The sequence below is a fragment of the Heptranchias perlo genome, chromosome 42 (genome assembly GCF_035084215.1).
Source record: "Heptranchias perlo isolate sHepPer1 chromosome 42, sHepPer1.hap1, whole genome shotgun sequence".
Taxonomy (NCBI): Eukaryota; Metazoa; Chordata; class Chondrichthyes; order Hexanchiformes; family Hexanchidae; genus Heptranchias; species Heptranchias perlo.
The window spans coordinates 14,099,634-14,120,834 of NC_090366.1; the positions used below are offsets into that span (position 1 = coordinate 14,099,634).

General features: G+C 51.1%; 2 protein-coding genes across 9 annotated transcripts in view; both read left to right on the forward strand.

Annotated features, from left to right (window-relative positions):
• The window catches only part of LOC137306239 (scavenger receptor cysteine-rich type 1 protein M130-like), a 55,387-nt gene that overhangs the window by 13,963 nt on the left and 20,223 nt on the right, over positions 1–21,201 (forward strand). For all 7 annotated transcript variants that reach the window (XM_067975371.1, XM_067975376.1, XM_067975372.1 and 4 more), the window contains exons 3-9: positions 7,563–7,883; positions 9,119–9,427; positions 11,013–11,096; positions 11,988–12,311; positions 15,516–15,545; positions 16,623–16,745; positions 20,528–20,629. In XM_067975371.1, the coding sequence (XP_067831472.1) occupies positions 7,563–7,883; positions 9,119–9,427; positions 11,013–11,096; positions 11,988–12,311; positions 15,516–15,545; positions 16,623–16,745; positions 20,528–20,629 (1,293 nt within the window). The remainder of the gene's footprint in view (positions 1–7,562; positions 7,884–9,118; positions 9,428–11,012; positions 11,097–11,987; positions 12,312–15,515; positions 15,546–16,622; positions 16,746–20,527; positions 20,630–21,201) is intronic.
• LOC137306238 (von Willebrand factor A domain-containing protein 7-like) overlaps positions 1–21,201 on the forward strand; it is a 141,658-nt gene that overhangs the window by 2,173 nt on the left and 118,284 nt on the right. The window contains exon 1 of one of the 2 annotated variants that reach the window (XM_067975367.1): positions 8,509–8,726. The exons of the other annotated variant lie outside the window; for it this stretch is intronic. The gene's annotated coding sequence lies outside the window, so the exon portion shown is untranslated. Of the gene's footprint in view, positions 1–8,508; positions 8,727–21,201 lie in introns of those variants that run through there. 2 annotated transcript variants of the gene reach the window in all.

Below are 21,201 nucleotides of genomic sequence, written 5' to 3' on the forward strand. Positions count from 1 at the left end.
TATATGTGACTCCAGACCCACAGCAACGTGGTTGATTCTTAATTGCCCTCTGAAATGGCCCAGCAAGCCACTCAGTTGTACAGTCTCGCCAGAAGGCGGCTCACCACCACCTTCTCAAGGGGCAATTAGGGATGGGCAATAAATGCCGGCCTCGCCAGCGACGCCCACATCCCGTGAATGAATTAAAAAAAAACCAACATCACTTTAAAAAAAAAATTATCCGGTCATTAATCAGATTGCTGTTTGTGGGATCTTGCTGTGCGCAAATTGGCTGCCGCCTTTCCTACATTACAACAGTGACCACGCTTCAAAAAAGTACGTCGTGAAAGGCACGATATAAATGCAAGTTCGTTCTTTCTTACCCACACCATCTGGCAGGGGGGTCACTGGACATTAATCAGAAAATGCGATGCCCCTGCAGTTGAATAGTCTATTAATTAATCACGTGTTTGCTTGGGACGGATATGGAACGGGCTCTTTTCTCCGCGATTTAGACAAGTTGAGTGAGTGGGCAAATACATGGCAGATGCAGTATAACGCGGATAAATGTGAAGTTATCCACTTCGGAAGGAAAAACAGAAAGGCAGAGTATTATTTAAATGGTGATAGATTGGGGAATGTTGATGTACAAAGGGATCTGGGTGTCCTTGTACACCAGTCACTGAAAGCAAACATGCAGGTGCAGCAAGCAGTTAGGAAGGCAAATGGTATGTTGGCCTTCATTGCAAGAGGATTTGAGTTCAGGAGCAGGGATGTCTTGCTGCAGTTACACAGGGCCTTGGTGAGACCACACATGGAGTGTTGTGTGCAGTTTTGGTCTTCTTACCTAAGAAAGGATATACTTGCCATAGAGGGAGTGCAGCAAACATTCACCAGACTGATTCCTGGGATGGCAGGACTGTCGTATGAGGAGAGATTGGGTCGACTCGGCCTGTATTCACTCGAGTTTAGAAAAATGAGAGGGGATCTCATTGAAACATATAAAATTCTGACAGGGCTAGACAGACTGGATGCAGGGAGGATGTTTCCCCTGGCTGGGGGGTCCAGAACGAGGGGTCACAGTCTCAGGATACGGGGTCGGATGTTTAGGACTGAGATGAGGAGAAATTTCTTCACTCAGAGGGTGGTGAACCTGTGGAATTCTCTACCACAGAAGGCTGTGGAGGCCAAGTCACTGAATATATTTAAGAAGGAGCTCGATAGATTTCTAGACACAAACGGCATCAAGGGGTATGGGGAGAGAGGGGGAATATGGTATTGAGATAGAGGATCAGCCATGATCATATTGAATGGTGGAGCAGGCTCGAAGGGCCGAATGGCCCACTCCTGCTCCTATTTTCTATCTTTCTATGTTTCCAGGAAAGAGAAGGCTGAGAGGTGACCTGATCGAGGTCTTTAAAATTATGAAAGGGTTCGATAGGGTAGACGTAGAGAAGATGTTTTCACTTGTGGGGGAGACCAGAACTAGGGGGTCATAAATATAAGATAGTCACTAATAAATCCAATAGGGAATTCAGGAGAAACTTCTTTACCCAGAGAGTGGTGAGAATGTGGAACTCGCTCCCACAAGGAGTAGTTGAGGTGAATAGTGTAGATGGATTTAAGGGGAAGCTGGATAAACACATGAGGGAGAAAGGAATAGAAGGATATGGTGATAGGGTGAGATGAAACATTTTTGAGAGGGATTAATGGAGAGGGAGAGAGAGTTACATGGGGATTAATGGAGAGAGAGAGAGTTACATGGGGATTAATGGAGAGAGAGAGAGAGTTACATGGGGATTAATGGAGAGAGAGAGAGTTACATGGGGATTAATGGAGAGAGAGAGAGTTACATGGGGATTAATGGAGAGAGAGAGAGAGAGTTACATGGGGATTAATGAAGAGAGAGAGAGAGTTACATGGGGATTAATGGAGAGAGCGCAAGAGTTACATGGGGATTAATGGAGAGAGAGAAAGAGTTACATGGGGATTAATGGAGAGAGAGAGAGAGTTACATGGGGATTAATAGAGAGAGAGAGAGAGAGTTACATGGGGATTAATGGAGAGAGAGAGAGAGTTACATGGGGATTAATGGAGAGAGAGAGAGAGAGAGTTACATGAGGATTAATGGAGAGAGAGAGAGAGAGAGTTACATGGGGATTAATAGAGAGAGAGAGAGAGAGAGTTACATGGGGATTAATGGAGAGAGAGAGAGAGTTACATGGGAATTAATGGAGAGGGAGAGAGTTACATGGGGATTAATGGAGAGAGAGAGAGAGAGAGGGAGTTACATGGGGATTAATAGACAGAGAGAGAGTTACATGGGGATTAATGGAGAGAGAGAGAGTTACATGGGGATTAATGGAGAGAGAGAGAGAGTTACATGAGGATGAATGGAGAGAGAGAGAGAGAGAGAGGGAGTTACATGGGGATTAATAGACAGAGAGAGAGTTACATGGGGATTAATGGAGAGAGAGAGAGTTACATGGGGATTAATAGAGAGAGAGAGAGAGAGGGAGTTACATGGGGATTAATAGACAGAGAGAGAGAGAGAGAGTTACATGGGGATTAATGGAGAGAGAGAGAGAGTTACATGGGGATTAATGGAGAGCGAGAGAGAGAGAGTTACATGGGGATTAATGGAGAGCGAGAGAGAGAGTTACATGGGGATTAATGGAGAGAGAGAGAGTTACATGGGGATTAATGGAGAGCGAGAGAGAGAGAGTTACATGGGGATTAATGGAGAGAGAGAGAGAGTTACATGGGGATTAATGGAGAGAGAGAGAGTTCCATGGGGATTAATGGAGAGAGAAAGAGAGAGTTACATGGGGATTAATGGAGTGAGAGAGTTACATGGGGATTAATGGAGAGAGAGAGAGTTACATGGGGATTAATGGAGAGAGAGAGAGAGTTACATGGGGATTAATGGAGAGAGAGAGTTACATGGGGATTAATGGAGAGAGAGAGTTACATGGGGATTAATGGAGAGCGAGAGAGAGAGTTACATGGGGATTAATGGAGAGAGAGAGAGAGAGTTACATGGGGATTAATGAAGAGAGAGAGAGAGAGTTACATGGGGATTAATGGAGAGAGAGAGAGAGTTACATGGGGATTAATGGAGAGAGAGAGAGAGTTACATGGGAATTAATGGAGAGGGTGAGAGTTACATGGGGATTAATGGAGAGAGAGAGAGAGAGAGTTACATGGGGATTAATGGAGAGAGAGAGAGTTACATGGGGATCAATGGAGAGAGAGAGAGTTACATGGGGATTAATGGAGAGAGAGAGAGAGTTACATGAGGATTAATGTAGAGAGAGAGAGAGAGAGAGAGTTACATGGGGATTAATAGAGGGAGAGAGAGAGAGAGTTACATGGGGATTAATAGAGGGAGAGAGAGAGAGAGTTACATGGGGATTAATAGACAGAGAGAGAGAGAGAGTTACATGGGGATTAATGGAGAGCGAGAGAGAGAGTTACATGGGGATTAATGGAGAGTGAGAGAGAGAGTTACATGGGGATTAATAGAGAGAGAGAGAGAGTTACATGGGGATTAATGGAGAGAGAGAGAGAGAGAGAGAGTTACATGGGGATTAATGGAGAGAGAGAGAGATAGAGTTACATGGGGATTAATGGAGAGAGAGAGAGAGTTACATGGGGATTAATGGAGAGAGAGAGAGAGAGAGTTACATGGGGATTAATGGAGAGAGAGAGAGAGAGAGTTACATGGGGATTAATGGAGAGAGAGAGAGAGAGAGTTACATGGGGATTAATGGAGAGAGAGAGAGTTACATGGGGATTAATGGAGAGCGAGAGAGAGAGTTACATGGGGATTAATGGAGAGAGAGAGAGTTACATGGGGATTAATGGAGAGAGAGAGAGAGTTACATGGGGATTAATGGAGAGAGAGAGAGAGTTACATGGGGATTAATGGAGAGAGAGAGAGAGAGTTACATGGGGATTAATGGAGAGAGAGAGAGTTACATGGGGATTAATGGAGAGAGAGAGAGAGAGTTACATGGGGATTAATAGAGAGAGAGAGAGAGAATTACATGGGGATTAATGGAGAGAGAGAGAGAGTTACATGGATTAATGGAGAGAGAGAGAGAGTTACATGAGGATTAATGGAGAGAGAGAGAGAGAGTTACATGGGGATTAATGAAGAGAGAGAGACAGTTCCATGGGGATTAATGGAGAGAGAGAGAGAGAGAGTTACATGGGGATTAATGGAGAGAGAGAGAGAGAGTTACATGGGGATTAATAGAGAGAGAGAGAGAGAGAGTTACATGGGGATTAATGGAGAGTGAGAGAGAGAGTTACATGGGGATTAATAGAGAGAGAGAGAGAGTTACATGGGGATTAATGGAGAGAGAGAGAGAGAGAGTTACATGGGGATTAATGGAGAGAGAGAGGGAGTTACATGGGGATTAATGGAGAGTGAGAGAGAGAGTTACATGGGGATTAATAGGGAGAGAGAGAGAGAATTACATGGGGATTAATGGAGAGAGAGAGAGAGTTACATGGATTAATGGAGAGAGAGAGAGAGAGTTACATGGGGATTAATAGAGAGAGAGAGAGAGAGAGTTACATGGGGATTAATAGACAGAGAGAGAGAGAGAGTTACATGGGGATTAATGGAGAGAGAGAGAGAGTTACATGGGGATTAATGGAGAGGGTGAGAGTTACATGGGGATTAATGGAGAGAGAGAGAGTTACATGGGGATTAATGGAGAGAGAGAGAGAGAGTTACATGGGGATTAATAGAGAGAGAGAGAGAGAGAGTTACATGGGGATTAATAGAGAGAGAGAGAGAGAGAGAGTTACATGGGGATTAATAGACAGAGAGAGAGAGAGAGTTACATGGGGATTAATGGAGAGCGAGAGAGAGAGAGAGTTACATGGGGATTAATGGAGAGAGAGAGAGAGTTACATGGGGATTAATGGAGAGAGAGAGAGAGTTACATGGGGATTAATGGAGAGGGTGAGAGTTACATGGGGATTAATGGAGAGAGAGAGAGAGAGAGTTACATGGGGATTAATGGAGAGGGTGAGAGTTACATGGGGATTAATGGAGAGAGAGAGAGAGAGAGTTACATGGGGATTAATGGAGAGAGAGAGAGTTACATGGGGATTAATGGAGAGAGAGAGAGTTACATGGGGATTAATGGAGAGAGAGAGAGTTACATGGGGATTAATGGAGAGAGAGAGAGTTACATGGGGATTAATGGAGAGAGAGAGAGAGTTACATCGGGATTAATAGAGAGAGAGAGAGAGAGGGAGTTACATGGGGATTAATAGACAGAGAGAGAGAGAGAGTTACATGGGGATTAATGGAGAGAGAGAGAGAGAGAGAGAGTTACATGGGGATTAATGGAGAGAGAGAGAGAGTTACATGGGGATTAATGGAGAGAGAGAGAGAGAGAGAGTTACATGGGGATTAATGGAGAGAGAGAGAGAGAGAGAGTTACATGGGGATTAATGGAGAGAGAGAGAGATAGAGTTACATGGGGATTAATGGAGAGAGAGAGAGAGAGAGTTACATGGGGATTAATGGAGAGAGATAGAGTTACATGGGGATTAATGGAGAGCGAGAGAGAGAGTTACATGGGGATTAATGGAGAGAGAGAGAGAGGGAGTTACATGGGGATTAATGGAGAGAGAGAGAGAGGGAGTTACATGGGGATTAATGGAGAGAGAGAGAGAGAGAGAGAGTTACATGGGGATTAATGGAGAGAGAGAGAGAGAGTTTCATGGGGATTAATGGAGAGAGAGAGAGTTACATGGGGATTAATGGAGAGAGAGAGAGAGAGTTACATGGGGATTAATGGAGAGAGAGAGAGAGTTACATGGGGATTAATGGAGAGAGAGAGAGAGAGTTACATGGGGATTAATGGAGAGAGAGAGAGAGAGTTACATGAGGATTAATGGAGAGAGAGAGAGAGAGAGAGTTACATGGGGATTAATGGAGAGAGAGAGAGAGAGTTTCATGGGGATTAATGGAGAGAGAGAGAGTTACATGGGGATTAATGGAGAGAGAGAGAGAGTTACATGGGGATTAATGGAGAGAGAGAGAGAGAGAGTTACATGGGGATTAATGGAGAGAGAGAGAGAGAGTTACATGGATTAATGGAGAGAGAGAGAGTTGCATGGGGATTAATGGAGAGAGAGAGAGAGAGAGAGTTACATGAGGATTAATGGAGAGAGAGAGAGAGAGAGTTACATGGGGATTAATGGAGAGAGAGAGAGAGAGAGTTACATGAGGATTAATGGAGAGAGAGAGAGAGAGAGAGTTACATGGGGATTAATGGAGAGCGAGAGAGAGAGTTACATGAGGATTAATGGAGAGAGAGAGAGTTACATGAGGATTAATGGAGAGAGAGAGAGAGAGAGTTACATGGGATTAATGGAGAGAGAGAGAGAGAGAGTTACATGAGGATTAATGGAGAGAGAGAGAGAGAGTTACATGAGGATTAATGGAGAGAGAGAGAGTTGCATGGGGATTAATGGAGAGAGAGAGAGAGAGAGTTACATGGGGATTAATGGAGAGAGAGAGAGAGAGAGTTACATGAGGATTAATGGAGAGAGAGAGAGAGAGTTACATGGGGATTAATGGAGAGAGAGAGAGAGAGAGTTACATGGGGATTAATGGAGAGAGAGAGAGAGAGAGTTACATGGGGATTAATGGAGAGAGAGAGAGAGAGAGTTACATGAGGATTAATGGAGAGAGAGAGAGAGAGTTACATGAGGATTAATGGAGAGAGAGAGAGAGTTACATGGGGATTAATGGAGAGAGAGAGAGAGAGAGTTACATGGGGATTAATGGAGAGAGAGAGAGAGAGAGAGTTACATGGGGATTAATGGAGAGAGAGAGAGAGAGAGAGAGTTACATGGGGATTAATGGAGAGAGAGAGAGAGAGTTACATGGATTAATGGAGAGAGAGAGAGAGAGTTACATGGGGATTAATGGAGAGAGAGAGAGAGAGAGTTACATGCGGATTAATGGAGAGAGAGAGAGTTACATGGGGATTAATGGAGAGAGAGAGAGAGAGAGAGTTACATGGGGATTAATGAAGAGAGAGAGAGAGAGTTACATGGGGATTAATGGAGAGAGAGAGAGAGAGAGTTACATGCGGATTAATGGAGAGAGAGAGAGTTACATGGGGATTAATGGAGAGAGAGAGAGAGAGAGAGTTACATGGGGATTAATGGAGAGAGAGGGAGAGTTACATGGGGATTAATGAAGAGAGAGAGAGAGAGTTACATGGGGATCAATGGAGAGAGAGAGAGAGAGTTACATGGAGATTAATGAAGAGGGGGAGGAAAGGAATGGAAGGATATGCTGATTGGGTTAGATGAAGATCGGTGGGAGGAGGCTCGTGTGGAGCATAAACGCCAGCAAGGCCCAGCTGGGCCGAATGGCCTGTTTCTGTGCTGTAAATTCCATGTCTTTCTATGTGTCAAAGCCTGCAGGTGATTTGGGTTTGGTGAGAGCGTTGCAATTAAAGATTGCAGAGAGTGGTGAGTGAGCGAAGGAAAAAGAATTAACAGCGAGAGGTAAATTTAAAAACTGCCTGCCGATATTTCAGCCGCGGATTGGGAGATCGAGCCTGTGGAAGGTTCTGGGTCCATGTGTACGTTGGTGGTCCGACTCAAGAAGGACGGAGAGAACGCGACAATACTGGGTGCCTCGTGGGGTGAGGAGGAGAGCAGGGTGGTCTGTCGAATGAAGGCATGCGGGGAACCAAGGGGCGAGGCCTTCAAGGAATCACAGACGGTCGATGCAGAGAACACCAAGTTCCTGGTCGTGAACTGTGCAGGAAGAGAGCAGAATCTCTCGAGCTGCCTCACATTGACGCTGAATCTGGCTCAGAACCACAGCTCGCATCGTGTCCTGGTCAACTGTTCAGGTCAGTGTTGGTGACGGGACGTCCAGCAGACTCACCGGCTTCCAAGCTCATGGCTTTTGGGGGGAGATGACTGGGCAGCGTGTACCTGAGTGTCGGCCGAGGATCAGTGGGTCTCTCTCTCTCTCTCTCTCTCTCGCCTCCAAGTCAGAAGGTCGTGGGTTCGAGCCCCCACTCCGGAGACTTGAGCCCCATAATCCAGGCCGACACTCCCCCAGTGTCAGTACTGAGGGAGCGCCGCACTGTCGGAGGGTCAGTACTGAGGGAGCGCTGCACTGTCGGAGGGTCAGTACTGAGGGAGCGCTGCACTGTCGGAGGGTCAGTACTGAAGGAGCGCTGCACTGTCGGAGGGTCAGTACTGAGGGAGTGCCGCACTGTCGGAGGGTCAGTACTGAGGGAGCGCCGCACTGTCGGAGGGTCAGTACTGAGGGAGCGCTGCACTGTCGGAGGGTCAGTACTGAAGGAGCGCTGCACTGTCGGAGGGTCAGTACTGAGGGAGTGCTGCACTGTCTGAGGGTCAGTACTGAGGGAGCGCTGCACTGTCGGAGGGTCAGTACTGAAGGAGCGCTGCACTGTCGGAGGGTCAGTACTGAGGGAGTGCTGCACTGTCGGAGGGTCAGTACTGAGGGAGCGCTGCACTGTCGGAGGGTCAGTACTGAGGGAGCGCCGCACTGTCGGAGGGTCAGTACTGAGGGAGCGCCGCACTGTCGGATGGTCAGTACTGAGGGAGCGCCGCACTGTCGGAGGGTCAGTACTGAGGGAGTGCTGCACTGTCGGAGGGTCAGTACTGAGGGAGCGCCGCACTGTCGGAGGGTCAGTACTGAGGGAGCGCCGCACTGTTGGAGGGTCAGTACTGAGGGAGCGCCGCACTGTTGGAGGTGCCGTCTTTCGGATGAGACGTTAAACCGAGGCCCCGCCTGCCCCTCTCAGGTGGGACGTATAAAAATCCCACGGCCACTATTTCGAAGAAGAGCAGTGGGGGAGTTCTCCCCGGTGTCCTGGGGCCGATATTTATCCCTCAACCAACATCACAAAGAGATGAGCTGGTCACTTATCGCTGTTTGTGGGATCTTGCTGTGCGCAAATTGCCTGCCGCGTTTCCTACATTGCAAGAGTGACCTTCCTTTTAAAAAAAAAAGTCCTCCATTTGGCTGTAAAGCTCTTTGGGACATCCTGAGGTTGTGAAGGGCGCCATATAAATGCAAGTTCTCTCAATCTCCCTCCACCCGATCGAACAGGACGTGTGCGTCTGAGTGAGGAGCTGAGCTCTTGCTCCGGCAGGGTCGAGGTTTACCATGATGGCTCCTGGGGCTCCGTCTGCGACGACTTCTGGGACAAGGCGGACGCGGATGTCGTCTGCATGCAGCTGGGCTGCGGCCCATCGGTTCTGGCCGTCAACTCGTCCGCATTCGGGATGGGCAGCGGGCGGATCTGGCTGGACAACGTGGCCTGCAAAGGAACTGAGGCCTCCCTGTGGGACTGCGAGCCGCAGCGATGGGGCAACAGCGATTGCTCACACAAGGAGGATGCGGGAGTCGTCTGTTCAAGTAAGGACGCGTTTCAGGCAAATGCTCTGCTGTGGCTCGGTGAGTAGCTCTCTCTCTCTCTGTCAGTCTCTCGCCTCCGAGTCAGAAGGTCGTGGGTTCGAGCCCCCACTCCAGAGACTCGAGCCCCGTAATCCAGGCTGACACTCCCCCGGTCCAGTACTGAGGGAGCGCCGCACTGTCGGAGGGTCAGTACTGAGGGAGCGCCGCACTGTCGGAGGGTCGGTACTGAGGGAGCGCCGCACTGTCGGAGGGTCGGTACTGAGGGAGCGCTGCACTGTTGGAGGGTCAGTACTGAGGGAGCGCTGCACTGTCGGAGGGTCAGTACTGAGGGAGCGCTGCACTGTCGGAGGTGCCGTCTTTCAGATGAAACATTTAACTGTGGCCCCATCTGCCCTCAGGTGGATGTAAAAGTTCTGACAGCCACTATTTGAAGAAGAGCAGGGGGAGTTCTCCCCGGTGTCCTGGGGCCGATATTTATCCCTCAACCAACATCAACAAAACAGATGATCTGGTCATTTATCACATTGCTGTTTGTGGGATCTTGCTGTGCGCAAATTAGCTGCCAAGTTTCTCACATTTCAGCAGTGACCACACTTCAAAAAAAAAAGTAGTTCATTGACTGTAAAGCAGTTTGGGACGTCCTGAGTTTGTGACAGACGCTGTAGAAATGCAAATTGTTTCTTTCTCCTGAGCAGTGCTGGTGTGAAAATTTGGATTTGGGTGGGAGCAGCATCTCGTATTGTGGGTCAGTAGTGAGAAAGAGGAGACTGCATTCAAGGCATGGGTCAAACAAAAACTTGGAGAGGACAGGTTGAGAAGGTGGTTAAATAAGCAGATGGGATTTATTAATAGAGGCATAGAGTACAAAAGCGAGGAAGTCATACTAAACCCTTTATAAAACACTGGTTGGGCCTCAGCTGGAGTATTGTGTCCAATTCTGGGCACCGCACTTTAGGAAGGAGGTCAAGGCCTTGGAGAGGGTGCAGAGGAGATTTACCAGAATGGGACCGGGGATGAGGGACTTCAGTTATGTGGAGAGACTGGAGGAGCTGGGATTGTTCTCCTTGGAGCAGAGAAGGTTAAGGGGAGATTTAATCGAGGTGTTCAAAATCATGAGGGGTTTTGATAGAGTAAATAAGGAGAAACTGTTTCCAGTGGCAGGAGGGTCGGTAACCAGAGGACACAGATTTAAAATAATTGGTAAAAGAACCAGAGGAGGAGATGAGGAGAATGTTTTTTTACGCAGTGAGTTGTTCTGATCTGGAATGCGCTGCCTGAAAGGGCGGTGGAAGCAGATTCAATAATAACTTTCAAAAGGGGAATTGGATAAATACTTGAAGGGAAAATTTGCAGGACTCTGGGGAAAGAGCAGGGGGGGAGTGGGACTAATTGGATAGATCTTTCAAAGAGCCAGCACAGGCACGATGGGCCGAATGGCCTCCTTCTGTGCTGTACGATGCTATGACGTTCTTGGGGTTGGTGCCCAGCTGGAAACATGTCTCCATTAATTTGAAGCGGTTTCTAAAAATAAATGGGCCTGATTCCTTGCATTTAATAGTCAGTCACAAAATACTTTCCTTTTCAGAAGCAAATTTGAAACTGCTGGAAGAAAATCTGAACCAATGTACTGGGAGATATTACCGGGATCCGGACGATGACAATTGCTTAGGTACGTTCTCACTCTCAGATCTTCAAAAGCCCTGTTTTCAGTCGCAGCAGGACACCCAAGAGGCTTGGTGTCCTGCCCGAGTCTAGACTGCAAGGGGCATCACGGAAATAAACCTGGTAAATATCCCAGCTCAGACCAGACCTGTCCTCACCCGATATCCACACACAACGTTGCTGTACCTGCCCCTGGGAGTGTTTGATGGGACAGTGTAGAGGGAGCTTTACTCTGTATCTAACCCTGTACCTGACCCTGGGAGTGTTTGACGGGACAGTGTAGAGTGAGCTTTACTCTGTATCTAACCCTGTACCTGCCCCTGGGAGTGTTTGATGGGACAGTGTAGAGGGAGCTTTACTCTGTATCTAACCCTGTACCTGCCCTGGGAGTGTTTGACGGGACAGTGTAGAGGGAGCTTTACTCTGTATCTAACCCTGTACCTGCCCCTGGGAGTGTTTGATGGGACAGTGTAGAGGGAGCTTTACTCTGTATCTAACCCTGTACCTGCCCTGGGAGTGTTTGACGGGACAGTGTAGAGGGAGCTTTACTCTGTATCTAACCCTGTACCAGCCCTGGGAGTGTTTGATGGGACAGTGTAGAGGGAGCTTCACTCTGTATCTAACCCTGTACCTACCCTGGGAGTGTTTGACGGGACAGTGTAGAGGGAGCTTTACTCTGTATCTAACCCTGTACCTACCCTGGGAGTGTTTGACGGGACAGTGTAGAGGGAGCTTTACTCTGTATCTAACCCTGTACCTGCCCTGGGAGTGTTTGACGGGACAGTGTAGAGGGAGCTTCACTCTGTATCTAACCCTGTACCTGCCCTGGGAGTGTTTGACGGGACAGTGTAGAGGGAGCTTTACTCTGTATCTCACCCTGTCCTTCTTATTGCCCCAGAACCAGAGGGCATCCGTTTGGCGAGCGGCAGCAACCAGTGCAGTGGCAGAGTGGAGATCAAGTACAACGGCTCCTGGGGGACGGTGTGTGACGACGGCTGGAGCCTGGTAGACGCCGGTGTCGTGTGTCGGCAGCTGGGCTGCGGAGAAGCCGCCAACGCCACCGGCGAGGGAGGGAGCATCGTCGCGGCCGGCCACAGCGTCCCGATATGGCTGGACAACGTGGAGTGCCGGGGCGTGGAGCCCGTGTTGTGGGGCTGCCGTTCCTCAGAATGGGCTGAGCACGATTGCCATCACAAGGAAGACGCCGGCGTGATTTGTGAATGTACGCGGGGGGGGGGGCGGGGGGGGGGTGGGCGGGGGCCGGCGGGGGTCGAGGGGGGCGACTTTGCCCCCCTGTTTAAACTAAGAGGGAGGGGTTTCCAACCCATCCAGGATCGCCCCTGGAGCCTTCAAGGATTTGAAGGTTAATCTCTGCGAGACGCCAAGCGCAAAATTGTGTTTTCATTTCCTTTGAACTCTTTCACTTATTGGTCGTAGAATGGTCACAGCACAGAAGGAGGCCATTCAGCCCATTGAGCCCGTGCCGGCTCTTTGCAAGAGTAATCCAGCTAGTCCCATTCCCCCGCCCTTTCCCTGTAGCCCTGCAAATTTTTTCCCTTCAAGTACTTATCCAATTCCCTTTTTTGAAAGCCACGATTGAATCTGCCTCCATCTGGTCATAAAAATATATTGGGGATTGGGGGGGCAGGAGGAGAAATGTCTGGTTTGATTGACAGTCAAGAATCATCCAATCGGGGAACGAAGAGTCCGTTCGCCTTCCCGATTGGCCGTTGGGGAGGCGAGGAGGGACACGTTGGGCGACCGATGGCAGGAGTGTGTTGGGTTGCAGAGTGGAGCGGGGGGGGCGCGGTTGTGGGCTCGTTGGCCCCCATGACCTCCCGACCTTCGCCCCCTTACCGGAGAGCGCCGGGGTCACGCGTGTGCAGGTCGCAGCCATTGTTGGCCCTGCGGGATGTTCTACTCAATCGCCCCAGAGCTCCTGGAGTGTTGGAGGCTGGGCGCGCTGGGACCTGGCTCCAAATTCAGCCCCCCCGGCCGAGGACGACGAGTTGCTCTCCTTGACTGTTGGGTCCCGAACGAGATGAGTTTCAACCCAAGGGGGCGTTGACCCATGACCTGCATGTCACCTTCTCTGATGCCTTTGGAGGAGAACCTCACGATGTCGCAGCAAGGAGAGGCCCAAGACATAGGAGGCCATTCAGCCCCTCGAGCCTATTCCGCCATTCAGTGAGATCATGGATGATCTGTATCCTAACTCCATCTACCCCCCACTGCCTTGGTTCCATATCCCTTAATACCCTTGTCTAGCAAAAATCTATCGCTCTCAGATTTAAAATGATTATTCGAGCTGGCATCTGGTGGTTTTAGTGGGAGACAGTTCCACACTTCTACCACCCTTTGCGTGAAGAAGAGTTTAATAACTTCTCTCCTGAATGGCCTGGCTCTGATTTTAAGGTTGTCCTGGACTCTCCCCACCTGCAGAAAAAGTTTCTCTCCATCCACCCTATTAATTCCTTTCCAAATCCTTAAAACCTCAATCAAGTCTCCCCTTCACCTTCTATATTCTGGATAATACAAGCCTGGTTTATGTAATCTCTCCTCATAATCTAACCCTTGGAGTCCAGGTAACGTTCTGGTGAATCTGCACTGCGCCCCCTCCAAGGCCAATATATCCTTCCTCAAGTGCGGTGCCCAGAACTGAACCCAGTACTCCAGATATGGTCTAACCAGGGCTTTGTTTGGCTGTAGCAAAAACTCCTCCCTTTTGCATTCTAGCCCTCTGCTTATAAAGGCTAACATTCCATATTATCTTCTCCCAGGAGACCCCACTCACTACTCGGAGAAAGAAAGTAACATTTTAGGGTTTCAGCACGTGAGTAATTTGAGACAGGACACGTGGTAAGTGTAGAACTAGGAGCGGAGAGGTTTGGAGGTCCGACTACACGAATCATCAAAAGCTCCTGGACAGGTACAAAAAACGAATCAGAGAGGCCAATGGAATGTTGGCCTCTATCTCGAGGGGGGCTGGAACACAAAAGTTATGCTTCAGTTGCATAAAGTTCTGGTCAGACCCCCACCTGGAGAGACTGCGTTCAGTTCTGGGCACCGCGCCTCAGGAAGGATATATTGGCCTTGGAGGGGGTGCAGGGCAGATTCACCAGAATGATAACCGGGGCTAAAAGGGTTAAATTCCGAGGACAGGTCGCACAGACTGGGCTTGTATTCCCTCGAGTGTAGAAGATTGAGGGGTGATCTAATCGAGGGGTTTAAGATGATTAAAGGATTCGATAGGGTCGATAGAGAGAAACTATTTCCTCTGGTGGGGGGAGTCCAGAACAAGGGGGCAGAACCTTAAAATTAGAGCCAGGCCGTTCAGGGGTGATGTCGGGAAGCACTTCCTCACACAAAGGGGAGTGGGAATCTGGAACTCTCTCCCCCCAAAAAGCTGTTGAGGCCGGGGGTCAATTGGAAATTTCAAGACTGAGATCGATAGATTCTTCTTAGGGAAGGGGTATCGAGGGATATAGAGCTCAGGGGTAAATGGAGTTGAGGTACAGATCAGCCATGATCTAATTGATGGAGGAACAGGCTCGAAAATAGGAACAGGAGGAGTCCATTCAGCCCCTCGAGCCTGATCTATGACCTAACTCCTTTGGCCCATATCCCTTAATACCTTTGGTTAACAAAAATCTATCAATCTCAGATTTACAATTAGCAATTGAGCTAGCATCAACTGCCGTTTGCGGAAGAGAGTTCCAAACTTCTACCACCCTTTGCGTGTAGAAGTGTTTCCTAACTTCACTCCTGAAAGGGGCTGAATGGCCTCCACCCATGCTCGGGAGGAACAGGTGACTTTGGACCTCTGGTTCCCAAACTCTCCACCACTGGGGGTTTTCCTCGCCTCATGTCTGGGTCTGTTGGAGACTCATTGATAAGAGATTGATTGTGATGATTAGTCAACAACTGCATTATCCTTGTATCAGGCGACTGGCAGGACGGTAGACGGTGAACTCGATGGACCTTAGGTCTTTATCCATCTAGCAATTCCAATGTTCCTGTAAGAACGAGAGACGAGCGATGGTGGTAATAACATTGAGATCACCCATGTTGGCACTAATCACATCCTCCCTCTCCCTCAGTTGTGCAGTCAAATCTCCAAACCATCTTGTGCTCCACTAGAATCGGGATGATCTCTCTTGCTTTGCAGTGTCAATGATAGCAGATCCTCCAGAAGGACGTGTGATTGAGTTGGTCTCCCTCTTCGCATCAGGGCCAAGTCCCCATTGAATGCGTGAGGAGGGGCAGTATCTGGATTCAGCTGAAAATTAAACCCCCGTGAGAGTTGTGTGTCCAGATCTGTTCTACCCTGTTGCTCGTCATCGCTATACTCTGTATAATCTTTCAGTTGTCAATAAGTCTGATGGTAATACTTAGCCTGATATTGGTCGTTTTGCTTTTTTTCCAGTTGACTCCCCAGTGCTCCAAGGTGAATCAGGTGGGTAGAGTTATTTCCTGTACAGTAAAGTGTCGCTGTCTCCACAGTCTCTTGCCTTACCACGTGTCGGCCATGACTCAGTGGGTAACACACTGTCGCCTCTGATTCAGAAGGTCATGGGTTTGAGCCCCCGCTCCAGAGACTTGAGCCCCATAATCCAGGCAGACACTCCCCGATGCTGGTACTGAGGGAGCGCCGCACTGTCGGAGGGTCAGTACTGAGGGAGCGCTGCACTGTCGGAGGGTCGGTACTGAGGGAGCGCCGCACTGTCGGAGGGTCAGTACTGAGGGAGCGCCGCACTGTCGGAGGGTCAGTACTGAGGGAGCGCTGCACTGTCGGAGGGTCAGTACTGAGGGAGTGCCGCACTGTCGGAGGGTCAGTACTGAGGGAGCGCCGCACTGTCGGAGGTTCAGTACTGAGGGAGCGCTGCACTGTCGGAGGGTCGGTACTGAGGGAGCGCTGCACTGTCGGAGAGTCAGTACTGAGGGAGCGCTGCACTGTCGGAGGGTCAGTACTGAGGGAGTGCCGCACTGTCGGAGGGTCAGTACTGAGGGAGCGCTGCACTGTCGGAGGGTCAGTACTGAGGGAGCGCCGCACTGTCGGAGGGTCAGTACTGAGGGAGCGCTGCACTGTCGGAGGGTCAGTACTGAGGGAGTGCTGCACTGTCAGAGGGTCAGTACTGAGGGAGTGCTGCACTGTCAGAGGTGCCGTCTTTCAGGATGAGACATTAAACTGAGGCCCGGTCTGCCCTCTCAGGTGGACATAAACAATGCAAGGGCCACTATTTAAGGAAGAGCAGGGGGGAGTTCTCCCTATTGTCCTGGGGCCGATATTTATCCCTCAACCAACATCTCTAAAATCAGATGATCTGGTCATTTATCACATCGCTGATTGTGGGATCTTGCTGTGCACAAATTGGCTTTGGGACGTCCTGAAGTTGTGAAAGACGCTATTTATATCCAATTTCTTTCCTTTCTTTCCCCTTTCTTCTTTTCCTTTTCCTTCTGTTTCCCCTCCCTTCCCTTCCCTCCCTCACTCAGTCTCCTGATAACCAGTTGCTTCTCTCTGCTGATTAAGGCTATAACCCGTTCCGGGATGACTTCATCCCAATGGTTGCCAGCATCATCCTGGCCGTCCTGCTCATCCTCGCATCGACTGCTCTGGTCTACCAGATCTGCAACAGGGAGGAGCCAATGCCAGGTAAGGGCGGTTAATCGAGCGCTGAGGGCCTGGGGCAGGGATGGATCAGCTTTTCAACCGATAGGAACAGGTGGAGGCCATTCAGCCCCTCGAGCCTGTTCCGCCATTCAGTCAGATCATGGCTGATCTGTATCTTAACTCCATCTACCCGCCTTGGTTCTGTAACCCTTAATCCCCTCACCCAACAAAAATCTATCAATCTCCGTTTTGACATTTCCAATTGACCCCCGGCCTCAACAGCTTTTTGGGGGAGAGAGTTCCAGATTCCCACTCCCCTTTGTGTGAAGAAGTTCTTCCTGACATCACCCCTGGAAGGCCTGGCTCTAATTTTAAGGTTATGCCCCCTTGTTCTGGACCCCCCACAATATCCAATCCCCCAGTGACCCTCTCCAATTCCCCCCAGTGACCCTCTCCAATTCCTCCCAGTGACCCTCTCCAATTCCCCCCAATGACCCTCTCCAATTCCCCCCAGTGACCCTCTCCAATTCCCCCCAGTGACCCTCTCCAATTCCCCCAGTGACCCTCTCCAATTCCCCCCAATGACCCTCTCCAATTCCCCCAGTGACCCTCTCCAATTCCCCCCAGTGACACTCTCCAATTCCCCCCCAGTGACCCTCTCCAATTCCCCCCAGTGACCCTCTCCAATTCCCCCCAATGACCCTCTCCAATTCCCCCCAGTGACCCTCTCCAATTCCCCCCAGTGACCCTCTCCAATTCCCCCAGTGACCCTCTCCAATTCCCCCCAGTGACCCTCTCCAATTCCCCCCAATGACCCTCTCCAATTCCCCCCAATGACCCTCTCCAATTCCCCCCAGTGACCCTCTCCAATTCCCCCCCAGTGACCCTCTCCAACTCCCCCCAGTGACCCTCTCCAACTCCCCCCAGTGACCCTCTCCAATTCCCCCCAGTGACACTCTCCAATTCCCCCAGTGACACTCTCCAATTCCCCCCAGTGACACTCTCCAATTCCCCCCAGTGACATTCTCCAATTCCCCCCAGTGACCCTCTCCAATTCCCCCCAGTGACACTCTCCAATTCCCCCCCCCCCCAGTGACCCTCTCCAATTCCCCCCAGTGACCCTCTCCAATTCCCCCAGTGACCCTCTCCAATTCCCCCCAGTGACCCTCTCCAATTCCCCCCAATGACCCTCTCCAATTCCCCCCAGTGACACTCTCCAATTCCCCCCAGTGACACTCTCCAATTCCCCCCAATGACCCTCTCCAATTCCCCCCAGTGACCCTCTCCAATTCCCCCCAGTGACCCTCTCCAATTCCCCCCAGTGACACTCTCCAATTCCCCCCAGTGACACTCTCCAATTCCCCCCAATGACCCTCTCCAATTCCCCCCAGTGACCCTCTCCAATTCCCCCCAGTGACCCTCTCCAATTCCCCCAGTGACCCTCTCCAACTCCCCCCAGTGACCCTCTCCAACTCCCCCCAGTGACCCTCTCCAATTCCTCCCAGTGACCCTCTCCAATTCCCCCCAATGACCCTCTCCAATTCCCCCCAGTGACCCTCTCCAATTCCCCCCAGTGACCCTCTCCAATTCCCCCAGTGACCCTCTCCAATTCCCCCCAATGACCCTCTCCAATTCCCCCAGTGACCCTCTCCAATTCCCCCCAGTGACACTCTCCAATTCCCCCCCAGTGACCCTCTCCAATTCCCCCCAGTGACCCTCTCCAATTCCCCCCAATGACCCTCTCCAATTCCCCCCAGTGACACTCTCCAATTCCCCCCAATGACCCTCTCCAATTCCCCCCAGTGACCCTCTCCAATTCCCCCCCAGTGACCCTCTCCAACTCCCCCCAGTGACCCTCTCCAACTCCCCCCAGTGACCCTCTCCAATTCCCCCCAGTGACACTCTCCAATTCCCCCAGTGACACTCTCCAATTCCCCCCAGTGACACTCTCCAATTCCCCCCAGTGACATTCTCCAATTCCCCCCAGTGACCCTCTCCAATTCCCCCCAGTGACACTCTCCAATTCCCCCCCCCCCAGTGACCCTCTCCAATTCCCCCAGTGACCCTCTCCAATTCCCCCCAGTGACACTCTCCAATTCCCCCCCCCCCAGTGACCCTCTCCAATTCCCCCAGTGACCCTCTCCAATTCCCCCCAGTGACCCTCTCCAATTCCCCCCAATGACCCTCTCCAATTCCCCCCAGTGACACTCTCCAATTCCCCCCAGTGACACTCTCCAATTCCCCCCAATGACCCTCTCCAATTCCCCCCAGTGACCCTCTCCAATTCCCCCCAGTGACCCTCTCCAATTCCCCCCAGTGACACTCTCCAATTCCCCCCAGTGACACTCTCCAATTCCCCCCAATGACCCTCTCCAATTCCCCCCAGTGACCCTCTCCAATTCCCCCCAATGACCCTCTCCAATTCCCCCCCAGTGACCCTCTCCAACTCCCCCCAGTGACCCTCTCCAATTCCCCCCAGTGACACTCTCCAATTCCCCCCAGTGACACTCTCCAATTCCCCCCAATGACCCTCTCCAATTCCCCCCAGTGACCCTCTCCAATTCCCCCCAATGACCCTCTCCAATTCCCCCCCAGTGACCCTCTCCAATTCCCCCCAGTGACCCTCTCCAATTCCCCCAGTGACACTCTCCAATTCCCCCCAGTGACCCTCTCCAATTCCCCCCAGTGACACTCTCCAATTCCCCCCAGTGACCCTCTCCAATTCCCCCCAGTGACCCTCTCCAATTCCCCCAGTGACCCTCTCCAATTCCCCCCAGTGACCCTCTCCAATTCCCCCAGTGACCCTCTCCAATTCCCCCCAGTGACACTCTCCAATTCCCCCCCCAGTGACCCTCTCCAATTCCCCCCAGTGACCCTCTCCAATTCTCCCCCCCAGTGACCCTCTCCAATTCCCCCAGTGACCCTCTCCAATTCCCCCCCAGTGACCCTCTCCAATTCCCCCAGTGACCCTCTCCAATTCCCCCCAGTGACCCTCTCCAATTCCCCCCAGTGACACTCTCCAATTCCCCCCAGTGACCCTCTCCAATTCCCCCAGTGACCCTCTCCAATTCCCCCCCAGTGACACTCTCCAATTCCCCCCCCAGTGACACTCTCCAATTCCCCCCCAGTGACCCTCTCCAATTCCCCCCAGTGACCCTCTCCAATTCCCCCCCCCAGTGACGCTCTCCAATTCCCCCCCCCAGTGACCCTCTCCAATTCCCCCAGTGACCCTCTCCAATTCCCCCCCGTGACCCTCTCCAATTCCCCCAGTGACACTCTCCAATTCCCCCCCAGTGACCCTCTCCAATTCCCCCCCCCCAGTGACCCTCTCCAATTCCCCCCAGTGACACTCTCCAATTCCCCCCCAGTGACCCTCTCCAATTCCCCCCCAGTGACGCTCTCCAATTCCCCCCCCAGTGACCCTCTCCAATTCCCCCCCAGTGACCCTCTCCAATTCCCCCCCGTGACCCTCTCCAATTCCCCCAGTGACACTCTCCAATTCCCCCCCCAGTGACCCTCTCCAACTCCCCCCAGTGACCCTCTCCAACTCCCCCCAGTGACCCTCTCCAATTCCCCCCCCCAGTGACCCTCTCCAACTCCCCCCAGTGACCCTCTCCAATTCCCTCGATGAGACCTACTCCTTTTCCCCTGTGTGAGACCTGATTCTATGTGTGAGGCACTGTGTAAATGCAGGTCGTCCTTGCTGTAGCAGGAGCAGGGGGGTACAGACATCGTCTGCGTGCGAGGCCGGGATTTACACGGAGCACGGCCCGCGTGTGTTTCCGCACGGAGACTCAGTACTGACACGCTCCCCGTTCTTGCAGATGAAGTGGGCAAGAGGAATCTCTCTTCGCGGGAGTATGGAATTTACGAAGACATCGACTATGGGCATTTGAAGAGAATGTCCAAAATCTCCCACGTGTCAGGTACGTAAACCTCCTTCCTTCGCAGAGTCCTGTTGGTACAGGAAGATTCGGAGAGAGAGAGACATTGCATTAAATCCGCCATCGACGGAAAGCGAAGAGCAGAAAGCCCACGGCCTCAAGACTTCTTGTGGAAGTGTGCGGGGGACTGGAGTCACGTATAGGCCCAGACCGGGTAAGGACGGGCCAGTTCCCTTCCCGAAAGAAAGCAGCCGGGGTTTTATTTAAAAGCAAAACGCTGGAAACCGGAAGTAAGGAGCAGAAAACGCTGGGAACGCTCAGCAAGTCTGGCCCCATCTGCGGAGAGAGAAACAGGGCTAATGTTTCAGGCCGATGACCCGTCCTCGGAACTGGATGAAGTTGACGAAAACCCATCGGAGAGAAGGACAGAATTGCTTCTTTCTCCACAGCGATGCTGCCAGACTTGCTGAAGATTTCCAGCACTTTCTGTTTTGATTTACGACAATCCGACAGCTTCGCGGTCTCTCTTACTGACGCCAGCTTTTTTTTTTACTAAACTGAATTCAAATGTTCAAACCGCCCCGGTAGGGGGTGGGGTGAGAGAGAGGCGGGGA